The 16,380-nt window shown below is 40.6% G+C and overlaps 1 protein-coding gene across 8 annotated transcripts in view; it reads right to left on the bottom strand.

Annotated features, from left to right (window-relative positions):
* Positions 1-225: 225 nt before the first annotated feature.
* The window catches only part of Map3k13 (mitogen-activated protein kinase kinase kinase 13), a 172,148-nt gene continuing 155,993 nt past the window's right edge, over positions 226-16,380 (bottom strand). For all 8 annotated transcript variants that reach the window (XM_048804018.1, XM_048804020.1, XM_048804021.1 and 5 more), the window contains 5 exons: positions 15,784-15,921; positions 10,800-11,586; positions 7,989-8,059; positions 6,730-7,027; positions 226-5,687 (listed from right to left, as the gene is read on the bottom strand). In XM_048804018.1, the coding sequence (XP_048659975.1) occupies positions 5,586-5,687; positions 6,730-7,027; positions 7,989-8,059; positions 10,800-11,586; positions 15,784-15,921 (1,396 nt within the window). In that variant the 3' untranslated portion in view covers positions 226-5,585. The remainder of the gene's footprint in view (positions 5,688-6,729; positions 7,028-7,988; positions 8,060-10,799; positions 11,587-15,783; positions 15,922-16,380) is intronic.

Genomic DNA, 16,380 nt, shown 5'->3' with positions numbered 1-16,380 from the left:
TCAAAAAGAGAGTCTAACAAACATGATGGCTCCTTTTGTGCTTGTGACTGAAACCCCAGGGTCTCAGAAACCAACTTTCCCCATCATTTGTTTTTCTTGGCTGCAGAAAACCTACTCATGTAAAGTCTTTTATTGTCTGAAGTTCTGACAAATACTGACACATTTGTTAAGGCAGCTCACAGGATACAGACAGTACCGTTCTAAAAAGGAAGAACCAGAAAACAGTGAAGTACACTTTTTGTTTAATTTCATGCATTTGTTTGCTTTGATAGTCATTCTCGTTCCATTGCTGTTCAATACAAAGAGGGGCCAGCATCAGAAAACAACACAAGGAGCAGGGGAATGAACAGTGCAGGTGACTGCAGGAGAGACAGATGAAGGAGTTCATTTTGAGATCTACCACAAAAGATTCATTTGCTCCAAATTAGAGTAACTCAAATTATTGTAAGAGAATCTTCCTACTTCCAGAGTCTGGGATGTGGTCACTCTGGAGATGGAGAGCCACTGGGGTGATATGGTCAAGATGGGACATTTTCCTAAAAGCTTGCAGGTCCTGGCTGGGGTTCCCTCTGGCTTGCAACCATCGGAGGACCATGGTCACTGGACAGCAGCCTGAGGCCAGGAGCCAGTGATCCCCTGAGTGCTGTGAAGTGGCTCTGGGCAGGCCTGTGATTCTGCTGGAAGCTTCCTGATAGTGGCCTTGCCATCTGCTTGACGCTTGGCTTGTGTAAAATCCTGCTATCATGCCTTGGCCACATAACAGTTAACCAAAGCCTTAATCCAGTTCCTTTTCCTGTTTCTCAGAGCTACAATTTCAGAGCTCCCCTCTTCTGCCACCTGTCCCTGAGAAATACTCCAGGTTCCACAAGGGTCCTCCACTTAGCAGCTTCATCCATTCCAATTTGCAGTATCAGTTGTAACATGCAAATAAGCAAACTAACGATTCTAATGGGCCAATCTCTAAAGTGGGTAACATTGGTGGTGTGGCATTTGTTCTATGAAATCAGCAAAGAAAAACCTTGCTGCCTGGAAAGGCACTAAATTCATACTGACAGTACAAGACAAGTCTTGAAAAGAATGTCACGTTAGTCTCACAGCATCTTGGGAGGAAGCAAGTAACCAGGACTTAGAACATTAACTTCCTGTTTATAGACAGTGAAGGAAGAACATGTTTATTCAACACAATTAGATGATTGGATGAGGAGACATTTGGAGGTTGATCCATCAGCAATTGGTAAGTGTTCAAGTGGAAGTGTGGTCCAAAAGGGCAGTGAGTAGAGGTAAGTGGCCGTTTCCCTGTCTTGGTATGCCCCTGCCAGCCTTGTGTGGGATCCAGAAGGAAAACACTGGTGTGATCCTGTTCTTCCATCAGGGCAAACTCAAGAGCTCAAAAAGCTCAAGAGCTCACTTTCAGAAAGTAATTATGAGTTTAAAGCTGGGATAGTCAACAGATTTCCCTTTGTTCACCAATTCCAATCAAGTGGTAATTGTTGCTCCAAGTGCTGTGTTGGGAGTAGTAGATGCAGTAGGAAAGAATATGGTGCTCCTTAAGTAATGCTGGTCTTCAGTGTTTAGGACAGAGATGGAAGAGGGTGGTATATGGTGGTTCTGGTTTCTGGCTTAGTGGGGAAACAAGATATACCACATATACTGAGCAGTAGGACAGGAATGCCTTGGATTCCAAATATTCTGTTCTGTTCTGGAGAACAAAGTTCTAGGAAGTTCAAGTAGGAATGTTTTAAGGAAAAAACTGAGATATAAAGGCATTAAAAAAAAAAAGTAAAGCATCTCATCAATGAGGAAGCATTCACATACAGGATGCCAGTGCTCCACAATGGATCGGGGCATTTAAATCTGGTAGGATAGTACCAGGGAAATCCCAAACCATCACATCTATTACGTAGGGTAGGCTAGAAGAAAATTTAGCACAAGGAGACCTGGAGTAAATGTCCAGTACTTATTAAATCCTACTATATACGATCTTCATCCTAGAAGGATGAATTTGTTGATACTAAAGTTTTAAAATATTTGAACTTCAAGTAGGCCAAACCAAATCAACTTATGACAGCTAGCTAGCATCTTTATGTTTCTGGGTGGGAGCTCCCCACAGTCTTGCAAACAGGTCTAAACTTGAGTGGTGGTAAGAGATCCATTATAATTTCAAAGTCCTTCTACTAACCAATTTTAAGAGAAATTTGTATTTGAGGACATGATCTAGAAAAAGAATGGAGATCAAAACCAAATACTCATCTGCAATATAAATTGAAACTCATCTTGAAGTGAGCCAAACACAGATGCTCAATGAATGTAGACGTTGAACCCAAGAGGTTTAGACTTTCAATTGTGAGGAAGCCTGAAGTCATAGTCCTGTGAGGTTCCTTGAAGCACTACTCAGGCTGATAGGACCCAAAGAATAAGCTCTTAGATTCCCTGAGCTCTTGATTCAACTCTTCTGGATTGAATTCAGTACATCACACACACTAGGCAAGCCCTGTACTACTGAACTACATCCCCAGCCCTCCCTTTTAACCTTGACTGAGGACACCATTCTTTTCTGAAAACTCTAGTCAATTCTACTCAAAAGTTATTCAATGTGGACTTTATTAAAATCTTGACTAACAAATGGCTGAAGTTTCAAGACTATCTATTTCCCTAACATGCTCAAAATAGTAAATCAAGATAAGGTGGCATTAGTATGACAGATAGCCAAGATGAGAATTCAGAAAATTGATCAAAATTATGAGGCATCAGGGGTGGACGTTCTAGGAAGACCATCACTAAAAGATCTAAAGACAAAAATTGACCCTCATATTTCTCTGTTGACACTAAAAGTGGGTATAAACCTAAATGAACAAGTGTGGGTATTTTGTATTGAACAGAAGACACAGTTGTAGCATTCTGCATTCCAAGGAGCAATGCACCACAAAGATGCAAAGTGCAGGGAAATCTGAAGTCAGAGAATGGAAAATAGCATCTTTCAAGGTACTCTTCTAAGCCCCATGATCCTCTACGTGACTTGGCCTCCTTGAATTTCTTTATTCATGATGGGATGACATCATGGCCAGGAAATATATATGTATATATTCTTCTTTTAGTCTTCCTGCTACTCTCATTTAGGAGAGAAGGATGGTTTTGTGGGCTCTGGCAGGAAGGAGATTATAAACCATAATGTCAATTCTTGAAATTAATCCATGAGTTCCATGAACTCTCTAGGTTTGTTCTTCTTGGGGGGATTAAATAATTCTTTTTGCTTCTAATGCAGTCCCATGATTTTATTTCTTAAGAAATTTGAGAAAGTTTACAGTTTTGAACAATTTGTCCACTCTCTTAGTCATCTGCCCACTGAGAGCTTTCATGATGGAGTCAAATCACACTGTGTCCATTGGACTTTGGGGCAGAACATGCATCTTCAGATGATCATTGTACACAGAAAATTAGGGACACAACTACAGTGACTACCAGGGAGCTCCTAAGTGGCAGTCCCATGTTCACACCTTCATTAAAATCATAAAATCCATAATGATTCATGGTTAGCAATAAACACAATCATTGTGCTACATCATAAACTGCACCTTCTGGTCGACAGAAAATGAGAATGATAATATTATAAAATAAAATAACAATGATAATAATGCCATAACTTAAGATCTTTCATGTAGTCCAGCTACAGAATTATACAAAATGGAATAATTTAATGCAAACAATACTGCTCTCTGTATAAGTTAAACATTTTCTTTCATCCTACTGATGAACTACAAATTATAGACACTAAATTTTAAATCAATTTATCAACATAAAGTGTAAACAAATGGAGGGATCAAACAAACAAAAGGAACTGCTCTAAATTCCCTCCTGCCTTTCCTTTTTGGCTGATGCAATCACTGGCACCCAGAGGAGGGTACCATTTTCTTTTGCATTGGAAATGGTTTAGTATTTGCAAGTCTTTCCTAACATCCAACAGGACACACTGTCAGAGGGTCTAGAGCAAGTGTATATTTTCTTAGAGACAGAGACAAGAATTAGGTCAACATCTATTTGTATATAAAATTCTAGATAAAATTTTCCTTGAAGCCAGGCACCATGAAGTACCTTTTGATGCTTTTTAGAACCCATGTCCCTGGAGATAGGAAAAACCTCAAGCTTTTGACAAAGTAAAATCTTTCCAATTCCCTGCTCAGAATCAGTTGTGAAATTCTTTCCATGAATTTCCAAATCCAGTTAATCAAAACTGCACTGATTTAGAGTGAACTAAAACATATTTTACAAGTAGCATTTAACAAAAATGCTACTGTGGTTCGAAAAGGGTTGCTTTTTGCAAGTTGATTATTTTGCCTTTATTCTAACAATGACAGCCAGTCACTAAAGCTTCCAGCACAGATTGGGTTAATGAATCAAAACAAGGGGATGGTTTGGGATTGGATGCTGGACAGACAGACAGACACACACATACTCACACACACACACACACACACATCCTAGCTGCCTTCAAATTCTATTCTCCTATTTGAATCAATATGATTCTAGCAGACAAACCACCTGTTCTAGAGAGGGGTGGTTCCATCTTCTCCATATAGCTGAACTGACCATCCTGAGAACATGCTTTCACAAATTTCACACTTGCTTTTCTAACATTGCTGTGGGTGGTCTTTCTCTCTCATCCTTGTCTCCTCAGCAACTCCTCCCTTTTTCCTAAAGGAAGTGGTCAACAGTAGAAAGGAAAAAAGCTATAGGAAAATGGCACTTGAATCTGAAAGATCAACACATTGGTCAAGGTAATACATTTGCCAAGATAACAACAATGACAGCATTAAAAAGGGAAGTATTTGCCAGGGACAAGGTGTGATGCAATCTGTAAGCCTCACTACCAAATGCTGCTTAAAGTTTGAAAAATGAAGTCAGTTTCCATGTTCAGTTTTGTTTGTTTATCTCCTCCTAGAGGAAGCACATGCCTTTAATACCTCTGGTCACCGAACTTCTCTTGGTCATTTCCATCACCCACCTGGACAAGCTGGTTGAACTTAATGTGATCTGTTCACAAGTTACCTGGAATTGTGTTTTCTTTTGCTGTTCTTTGTGTTCTAAAATGCTCAATATGTCTTGCTCTGGCTCTTCAGTCACTTATGGCCAAAAGACCTGGTCCCCTGTGGAAGCAGCAATAATACCTCCTGGCCCCAAGTATTCCCAAGTATGTTGCTCTTAAAGTCCTCTTCTTTCTTTTTCTTTTTTTTGCAAGAAATTATTGTGTCTCTCTCTATATATCATATATAGTTCACTCTTTACAGTACAAAGTGTTAAAATGTCCAACAAAAATAAATATCAATGTTACAGTAGCTAGAATATTCAATAAAATAGATCCCTGCCATTCTTGATTGAAATGTTCAGTGAGACTTAATTTCATTTGGATATTTTTTTCCAGAGATTTGCCAAGTCTCATGTTCCTGTTATTGCAGCTCATTTCTAGGGGTGGTAAAGATGGGGCAGTTCTCTTCCCTGACAAAAAGCAGGAAGAGAAAGGGAGGAGTCTAGGGGGTGGAGGATTTGAAACACCAGCACGCCATGAGCTCTTCTGGAGGGGTGTTCCTTCATTACCAGGTAGCAGAGCTGTAGTGTTTATTGGTCCTAACTGTGGCGTCAGAACACTCCCCATCTGAAGAGTCACAGTCTGATTCTTCAAACTGCAGAGGGTTCTGTAAAGCCAAGACAAGAGAAAATTCAGTTCATTTCTACAATTCCTCAGTGAGCCCAGATTGAACATCTCCCCCATGACAGGTACTGTGTAGGGTAGGGTATATAAAGATAAATGAGACCAGGTCCTGTCCTTGGGGCTTATGGGGAAAAGAGACATGAAGTTGATAATGATGGTGGCTAGGCCCATTGGTATAGACCTCCACACCTCCCACTTAGTGGTATTTACTATAGTGTTATCAGGCACTATTATTAAGTGCTTTACATCTGTTAATTCATGTAATGCTCACCACATCTCTGAGAGAGATCATACCTCATAGATATGACAGGTAGTTAAGGTAGATAGATATTATTATCCCCACTTTACAGATAAAAAAATTGACCTTCGGAGATTCAGTGATTTGCCCATGGTAACACAGTAAGTGGGAGGTCTGGGATTTGCTTTTAGACAGTATGATGCCTCCCTCTCTTGTCCTGCTTTTTTGTCTGTGAAGAGAACTATTCCATTTTTTTAAAACAATTTTTTTAGTTTTAGATGGACATAATACTTTTATTTTATATTTTTTATGTGGTGCTGAGGATCAAACCCAGTGTTTTCCACATGTGAGGCAAGCACTCTACCACTGATCTACAACCCCAGCCTCTGCTCCATTTTTATTACTCCTTTTAAACATGATGCTAGTCTGTCTCTCCAGCTGCATAATACACGACATGCAATAAAGTATTTTATGTGCTGCAACAGCATCTTCCAGGGGAGACTAGGAACACAGAGGGAGAAGGTTCTGCTTCTTAACCAGATTGGGAGACGGCGTGGAGAGGAGGTGAGGTTCTAGTTAAATCTTGAAATGAAGGGTTCCTGAGCATTTCAGTGTTTATGCCTCATTTGGGGAAACTGGCCTCACTTCTGGGAGCTCAGTTATCTTGTGATGGAGGCAGCTGTCATATTTTATATACTAAATGGAAACTGTAAAGGCCCTAAGGGCTGGAGCACATCCTGGCCCAAAGGAACCAAGAGGGAAAGAGAGAGGAAGGAGTGGCACCTACCTCATAGCCACGCTCCTCCACACACAGCTTGCCCAGAGACATCTGCGTCTTCACGCGGCGCACGGCACACTCCTTGTCAGAGAGCCCATCTGAGTGGGAGGATATCTCAATGGGGATCTCCGGAGTCTGGGACAGCAGGTCGTCCAGCTTCTCTGCCAGGCTGTCTTCAAGTTTATCAGCTAACTCATCAGGACTGTTTGAGTGGTCGCTAGTATTTCCCTCCTCTCCGTCAGACACAGAGAAATTCTCAGAGCTAAAGGTGGAATAGGACTGGCAGCTGCTGATGCAGCGATGGGGCCTAGAAGTAGGGAGAAGCACAAGAACTTCGTCACAGGGGCAGCTACTTGCCTTTTCTTTATCTGTCAGCCAGTCTTGGTGAGAGGTAATCTAGTTTATTTTTGCCATCCCTGAGGAAGACTAAAAAATCAAGATGGGTACCATTTAATTTTAAAGTAATAGAGAGGTGCTAAGGACTGAATTATGTCTCCCCAAGATTCTCGTTCCTCATCTTTCCCTCTTTGCCCTGTGAGGACACAGCAAGAATGTGGCTGTCTGCAAGCTTGGAAGAGTGCCCTCACTGGCAACTCAATCAGCTGTTACCTTGATCCCAGACTTCCAGCGCTCAGAATTGTGAGAAATAAATTTCTGTTGTTTAAGCCACCCAGTCTGTGGTTTTATTACAGCAGCCTGAGCAGACTAACTCAGGGAGGTCCGCTAGGAACCAATAAATGTACCCACAAAGAGTATGGCCATCCCTTCCACTGTCTTCTCTATTGTAATGGTGGATCTGCATTTACATTCCTTATTTTGAAGTTCCTATGAAATAAATTCTGATGAACTAAGATCTACTGTGTACAGGGAAATTTCAAAATATGACAATGGAAGAACATAAGAACATGAACACAGTGAGATCAAGTTTCTCTATAAAGTGTCCGTTAAGAGTGACCTGTGGTTGCCGTGCAGGGTGGCACATGTCTGTAATCTCAGCAGTTTAGGAGTCTGAGGCAGAAGGACTTCAAAACCAGCCTCAGCAACTTAGCAAGGCCCTAAGCAACTCAGTAGGGCCCTGTCTCTAAATAAAATATTAAAAAGTACTGGGGATGTGGCTTGGTGGTTAAGTGCCCCTGGGTTCTATTTCTGGTACAAAAAAAAAAAAAAAAAAAAAAAAAAAAAATGACCTGTGGGTTGAACAGCCAAATGCAACAAACTCAAGATTTACTCCGTTACATTGAAAGCAATCATGGACAGTTTGGTTTTACCTCTGTCTTCGTGGAAATTCAACTTCACTATCTACTTCTCCTTCTTCTTCTTCAGAGGAATCATCTCCACTCTGAGGAGAATAAGAAGAAAAGGCTTTTATTTATTTTGGCATCTCTCTCTCTTCCCCACACCCTGTACCATCTGTAAAAAAAAATTTCATTATTATCAAAAACATTTGGTAGTGGTTGGCTGGATTTTTTAAACATATGTATTCTTATTCATTCATTTAGTAACTTGTCCTGGGTGTCCAAGGTGACAGGCCCTATCCTAGATGTGGAGAACATACAGAACTGAGTAGAAAATTTATCTTTGCCCTCAGGGAGGAGAAGCCTCCAAGAGTTCAGTCAGAGGTGATGATGGAGGGGAACCAGGAGAGGAGGCCATGGACTTGTGGGCAGACTCTGATTTTGTCATTAGCAGTTCCAAGCATTGTCACTGCGATTCTCCAAGAATGATCTCTCGGTTCTTCAAAGCCCAACAATACGTTTTCCCCTCACTTTTAACTAATATTATAGTTACACTAGGACATACATTATTTGAGGATCAGACCACAGCTTGTTTGTATTTTATTCCTTACTCCAATGCAATGCTGTATTCAAAATAGGTGTTTATTACCCTAAATATATATTTTATTCATCAATTTTTTTAAAAAGGTGGGGGCCTAGGAAGCAGATCAGTGATAGAATGCCTGCTTAGCTTATGAGATGCTCTGGATTTGACTCCTGACACCTAAATAAATAAATAAATAGAACAAAGTGTTTTGTGTATTTTTATTGAATGAGCATGTTGGCAGGGATAAGGCGGCTATGTCTGGGACACTGAAGACCCCACAACAGCTGGGATCTGTGGTCTAGCTGGAAGGCTGTGTAAGTGTCCCAGTTGAAAAGGTAAATTTTCCCTTCCAGGGAAAATCTCATCTGGCATCAAGGCAGAAAAGCAGCCACACTTAGGAACAACCATGCTCAGCGATGTGACACCCTGGATTATGTAATTTTGTGAGCTGGGTGACTGGGTCCAAGTCATACCAAATATTGAGGCTAATTTACCTTTTAAAAAGTCAGTTCTAAAATCCAATAACTCTTACTCATTTGTATTCTGATATGCTTTTTTGAATATGAAAGGCAGGAATGGAGTTATCCTGACTGCTGAGATGAGCAGTTTACCCTTGGAATCCACATGGGAGCGGATCTCAGTTATAGGAGGTGAGCCGCTCTGCGGGAGCGTGGGGTGAATGAGGACAAATGCGCGAGGTGTGTGTACTGGGGCCTGCACTCCCATAGAGGGCATCAAAATGGCATCAGGATGGTTCAGAGGTTACATGTTATTTGTGGGAGACTGGGAAATGGGTTGACTGTCAAAGGGTATGGCATTTCTTTTTTTGGGTGATGAAAATGTTAAAATTGGTTGTGGTGATGGTTGAAGAAATCTGTAGATAAAAACCATTAAACCAAACAGAGATATGAAAAATTATGTTCTATATGTGTAATAAGAATTGCAATGCATTCCGCTGTTATATATAAATAAAAAACAAAAACAAACAAACAAAGACAAAACAAAAACCCATTAAATCATACACTTAAAATGGAAGGACTGTACGATGTGTGATTTCGTCTTAATAAAATTTTGTCAAAAAATTACATGTAATTGCCCATAGGTGTGGGAGAGTGGGGAATGAATCAGCCCAAATCAACTGCTCCTCTTGAAACACAATTTTATCCCAGGAATGCTTGCTCAGTAGCAGCAACACATGTGCGGGAAGAACATAGTTCTGAGATGATGGACCTCAGGGTCAACTTGTTTTCTACTAAGGTGACCAAAACATACTTATTTACATTTTAGACTCTTTCATTCCTTTAATACATACCTGATGAACAGTGCTGAGATGAAACAGTACTTAGTAACTGGGTAGGTGTTTACCATGTTCTAAATACTTCTCCACTTTTCACATGATCTTTAAAACACACACAAGCAAGATGGGCAGCAGTTTTGGGAAGGTTGCTACATTCCAGGCTCTGCTCTAACTGCTTCTATTTGTATTAATTCATTTAATCCTCACATTAACCCATGAGGCAGAGTCCGTTATTAGGCTTGTTTTATAGACAGACAAACGGAGACAGTGGAAGAGGCTGGCTTTGAACTATGATCTCCTCCCAAACTCATGATCTTAACCACTAGAGTAGACTGCTTCCCAGCTAATAAACCCCACACAGCCAGTGGACGAGAAAGAAACAAATTTCAATGACTAGTTAGCTCATTTCAATTATTAATTAAGAAAATATTTTCCAAAGTGTACTGCAAAGAAAGCTAGTTCCATGGGGGATTAATAGATGCTATTTTTAAAACATGGTGTGGCACAATAGGTAAGGAAAATGCTGGATTACAAAAGTTTATCAAAACCTGGTTTCTCAAAACCTGTGGTGATGTGTACTAGGAATCTCCAAGAAGAGGCTGAGAATACTATTTCTCAAATTTAATTTTATGATTCAATCCTTCCAGTAGCCCTCCAGATTAGAGTTCTAGGGTAGAGGTTTCCAAACCGTTCTGATTACATATCCCTGATATATGGTTATCCATGAATTTATAAACAAATCAGTCCCTAGGTGAGTAGTTCTCAAAGTGTACTCCCCAGTCCACCGCTTAAGCAATGTGGAAAGTATTTAAAATAAAAGAAATTTCTATTTGTGTTTTTGTTGTCTAGTTCTCTTCCAAAATGTATATTTTTTATGTACATTTTATAATGTGCATAATAAGATAGGCTCTGACATTTTTTGAAGGCAGTGACATAGACTACTCTTGTCATCACACCTTACCTTCTGAAGGGGCCTTGATTTTCGAGGTAGTGCTGGGGGGGTGATGTGATGAGGGGTGCCAAGGGATGATGCAGACCCACAGCTGTTGAATTCATTTTCTTCCATTTTCTCAGAACCTTGGGCATTTTCTGAGAGGGGATTGTGTGCTGGTGACTTGGAAAGGTTGGGGCTCCTCCCCACTGGCTCAGTAGTGGGTATATCTAAGGACCCACACTGTTCTGGCCTGCATTGGAGGCAGGGGTCATAAGGGTCAGCCTGACAGCAGCCCCAGGGGTCAGCCTGGCCTTTGTCGGGCTCAGGACTTCTCCAGCAATCTGCTGCCATGGCTGTGGAGATGAGGTCAGGGCTAGAGCCAGGCATCTGTCTTTGAGCATGGTTGCTGAGAGGGCTCCGCAGGGCTGCTGCTGGGCCAAAATACCTCAGGTTGTTGGCGCAGGTTGCAATGTCCTGTCCGTGCATACCAAGTCTGGAATGGTGACTCTGAGACATGGCAGAAGGGGGTTGCTGGTATTGCTGCTGCAGAGGATTATGGTGATGGAGAGAAGGGTTCTGGGACTGAGCCTGATGGAGGTAAGAGGGCTGGGGTGAATTTTCCTGGGCTGGTTGGTTTTTCAAGATTGCTGCAAAGTCACTATGGCTGCCTCTACTATTCCCCCGACGGTGGCGTGGTTTGCTCCGATATCGGCTCTTGCTGCTTGAGGTGGACATTTTGGGACTTCCAGATAAAGGGGATGCAGTAGGAGCTACCTCGGTACTGGGGATACCTTCAGATCTCAACAGATCTGGCCTAGGAGAAAAGAACAGGTTTAGTTTTAGACACAAAAACATATTCAAGGGCTGGGGTTATGACTCAGTGGTAGCACTTGCCTAGCTTGTGGGAGGCTCTGGGTTTGATTCTCAGCACTGCATATAAATAAGGTAACATAAAGGTCTATTGACAAGTAAAAAAAATACTTAAAAAAAAAACCACATTCAAATTTGGGGAAATGTACCCCAAGCTCTAAAATATGCTCTTTGAATCAGCAGTCCCATGTACAGGAATTTATCCACTGGATATAACAATGTGCAAAGATGTATGTTGTTATATTACTGTATTGTTTAAAATAGCAAAAACTTGGATACAACCTAAATGTTCACTTACAGAGGATTTCCTTTGTTCCTCCTGAATTTTATTCTGTCTTCCTAATGTAGGTATTCAGTCCTCTTAAAATCATAATTTTACTCTACAGTGCTCTTGATCTCTTCCTCATAATCGTGTGTGTATATTGGTACCAATATGCCGAGGTAAGGGCCTGGGTGTTTACAGCTGGGAATCTGTCCAGTGATGGAGCTGGGCAGATCCCTCAGGGCACCACATGGAAAGAAGTCTGGTACCACAGAAAGGAAACCTCAGGTTCGCTGGACACGAAGCTAAGTTCACGGAGCCTAGACATGGTCCCTTAAAGAGCTGGGACTATGTTCTGTCTATCTTCATATGAGAAAGGAGTCTTATTTATAGGAGTACTCAGTAAATTTTGAGGAAGAAAAGGAAGGGTCAGAGAAGGGGAAAATGGGAGAGAGCTCATTTTGAGCAGCAGCAGCAAGAAAAGGACTGGTGGGAAGTGACACTGTCATTCTACTTTGATCTTAAAGGATGAAGGTTCTCTTTCAACCCTATTTCCAAGTTCCCACTGGACCAGTCGTGCGCAAGAGGAAGGAGGCCTGAGGTAAATCCTGCCCACTCTGACTCCAACGTCCATAGGCAAACAACAAATGGTTCCTGGGCTGATGAACTGTCTCAAGCCAGAGACTGTAGGATTACCAGAAAGTACCACCGCTTCCTTCCTCCCAGCAAATAACCTCACCTGTCTTTGGGACCAGACAGATACAAATCAGTAGGAGATTTTAGAACCGGAGAGTCCAAACATTTTTATTTAACAACATAATTCTCTCAAATGAACTATTATGAGAAATCACTATATAAAATGGATATAATAGGCTGGTTGAAAGGGGGTGGGCAGAAGCCTCTGCCACATATGATGAGGAACCCAGAGTCATCCAAAATGGTTCAGGATCTCACAGCCTGCTAGTGACAGAATCCAGATGAGTAGTATGTCCTAGTGTCCTTGGACAGCCAGAGTACAAACTTGATGGTAAATGCAAATTACTTGAGGAGTTTGTTAAAATGAACTTTTTGGTTCAGTAGGTCTGGGTAGGGCCTAAGAATCTGTACTGCTACCAGGCTGTCAGCTGGGCTGTGCTGACAGCCTCACCAAGCACAGCCCGGGCTCATAGGGCCTTAGTAGGCATTGAGCAGTAGGAGATGGACAATCAAAAGCTTATCTTAGTACAGAAGTTCCATGTATTACTAGTTTATGATAAGGGGAGTAGGGTCCTGAGGTCTATCAAAAGCTTTCTGTCCCAGAGTTGAAATTGATGTCCAGCTGGCTGACATGTACTGCAGAAATTGTTTGGACTGAAGAAGTTCTGGGTCTTTTTCTGAGATAAGGGAGCCCTTCCAAGCCTGGGAGGAGGCATCTACTTACAGGGTAAGTAGCTATGGTGATATTTAAAGGAAAGTTGAAGTGAAAGTATCTAAAGTCAGGGGAAGGCTGCTCTTACTGAAGCTGGCAGTGCAAAAATCACAGAGTATCCTTGTTACACAGTTTGCAAAGCACTTTACAATATATAAAGTGCCTGGTTCCTACTATTTAAATGTCCAATTTAAAAATATGGGCACTGAGGATCACAGGTTACTTAGCTTGTGCTCATCATAGAGCAGAACACATAACTTGAACCTAAGGTGCTTAATTCCAAGGCACAGTTCCCATTTCAAGCTTATGACTAGTATATATTTAGACTATCTTCATGGATTATATTCACTTGGGACAGGCTCAGAGGATCTAAAATTGAAATCAGCACTCCTTTAGTCCCTAACTAAACACGAACTGAAACCTAGATGTAAGGATGGTGAATGGTTTCTCCTCTGATTACCTCATAGGTCACTGAACTTCTGATTTAGCAATCACAGGACTCTCCAAAAAATATGAAACTTTAATTATTCAAGGGGCAGTCTCAATGGACAGTACAACACTCTGCAAATTGCCTTCCTGGTGTTCTGCTCATATACTTACCAAGCTTTTCCAAGTCAACATAACAGCAAACATAGGTTCATATTTTTAAAAAGTTAAGGGATGGGGAAGTAGTTTACTGTATAGCACTTGCCTCGCTTGCTTGTGAGAGACCCTGGGTTCAATCCCTAGCACCACAACAAAACAAAGAAGTTAAATAGAACGTCCCACTCCCGCCCAAACACACTCCTAGGTTATAAAACTGTAAGCAGAACCAAGGAAGATCTGTAGGTGGACTTTGTCGCTCATTAGCACAAGAAAAGAAATAAAGGCCCTGGGATTTCCGTGAGGATTGTGCCAGGTGCCACCTGAAAAGAGTTTCTTAGAATTTGACCAGAAGATAGTAAGGGCGATAAGTAAAAGCAAAACTGGACTTCATCCATGTTGTTACTCATTAATAGTTTAGATTGACATTAGTCCTGCTGTAGTAGGACAGCCATCATTCAGACAGCCTTAAAATAATCCCTGGTTTGTGTTTTCTCATTACCTTTATTCTTACTGCATTTAGTTCAAATCTCACTATTGAGTCTACACCTCAAGTTTAGGAACACTTCTTTCTGTTATATTAATTTATCTTTATCTAGAATAGAGCCAATTCTTTGTTATTTTGGAGTTATAAGGCTCCAGAGTTTGGTAATAAAAAAGTTGTAAAAAAGTATGAGACCTTTTTTGTTTTTTTTTTTGGTGCTGGGGATTGAACTCAGGGTTTCGTGCATCTAAGCATATACCGCTATACTATACCTCCAGCCTCTAAGATTAAGATTAAACTAAGAGGGGCTGGGCTATGGCTCAGTGGTAGAGCACTTGCCTAGCATGTGTGAAGCCCTGAGTTTGATCCTCAGCACCACATAAAGATAAATATAGAAAATAAAGGTATTGTGTCCATCTATAATTTTTTAAAAACAATGTGTACTTCTTTTTTTTATACATATATTTATTTTTTAGGTGTAGATGGACACAACACAACACAATGCCTTTATTTTCATGTGGTGCTGAGGATCGAACCCAGGTCCCACCGATATTAGGCAGCGCTCTACCGCTGAGCCACAANATATATATAATATATATTATATATATATTATATATATTATATATATATATATAAAAATATATATATATTTTAATTGTAGGTGGGCACAATATCTTTATTTATTTATTTTTATATGGTGCTGAGGGTCAAACCCAGTGACTCATGTATGCTAGGTAAGCACTCTTCCACTGAGCTACAACTCCAGGCCTCAGAACACTATTTTTTGAACACCTATGATTTGAAAGGTGATTCTACATTATTTAAAATTCACAAAAACCCTATGTAGCATTAGAATGAGGGGGATAATATGGTTAGATATAGGTAATTATCAAAGCTCCTCTTTGGTAATGAGTTATTACATTATTAAAAAGAACTAAGTGTATAAATAAAAGTAATCCATGTATGAACCATGTGTCATAAATAAAGAATTATGATTAACTCAATTCTGTGTTCTAGCGGTCATAAAAATAAAAATAAATAAATCTCATGTACTGTGATTATACCATTTTACCCATAAGGGCACTGGGGTTGGAAGAGGCTGAATGGTATGGCTCAAGTCACAGAGCTGACAAAGGAGGGCTGGGATTTGAACCCAGGTCTGACTAGTCCCCACTGTATTTCTCTCCTCTATTCAGTTCTAGGACAATAAATATCCATGTCTCACATAGTAAAACCTAGATTTCTAGAGTCTAAGCCATTTTCTTTACCTTCCTACTCTATTTTATCTAAAGCTGATGTGCTATCAATGAGTTACAGAAGTTGCCTCATCTATCATACTATGAGAATGTGTTTTGGGGGATTATCATCCCATTTCTCTGAATATAAAGTGGGAATGGTGTCTCACCGCTTGGTCTGCACCCCAGCTTTGTGAGGCACTCCCTTTCTTTTCATGAGTTTCTCCATGGCATTGGGGTGGATTATTGGACGGACAGGGTGTCGTTTGTAGGTCCCTGGATACTTCTTTTCTACTGCTTGTTCTCGCCTGTAGGATGAAAAAAAAAGCCACATAGCAGTCACAGCAGACAGAAAGGATGGGCAGAATGTTTTCACAGGCGAATTCTACCCCTAAATTCTGGCCACATTTAACAGGTAAAGGCTATTTGAATAAAAAGGTTAATGATAATAATAAAAATGAAGATACTAAATTCAAATTAACCTGACTTCATTCTACTTTTCAGCTCACAGACTTAGTTGGGCCTTTCTCTTCCTTAACACAACACAATGGCCAAAGTTCTTATTTTTAGTAGCTGCTGCTCTAATCAGGACCTCAGGGATTTCTTGCCACCATTAGGGATACCTTGAAATATTTTTAGCAGCCATTTTACTTCCCCAGGAGGCAGTAAGCTCTCACATAATCACACCAATTTCTTGAAATAAACTTGCATATTCCTCTGAACCATGCAGGAGGGTGAAGTATTTAAAAAAAAAAAAAAAAAAAAAA

This window comes from Marmota marmota, unplaced genomic scaffold (genome assembly GCF_001458135.2).
Source record: "Marmota marmota marmota unplaced genomic scaffold, marMar, whole genome shotgun sequence".
Taxonomy (NCBI): domain Eukaryota; kingdom Metazoa; phylum Chordata; class Mammalia; order Rodentia; family Sciuridae; genus Marmota; species Marmota marmota.
Note: the sequence above shows the minus strand (reverse complement) of the source record. Positions and strands in the feature narration are given on the sequence as shown.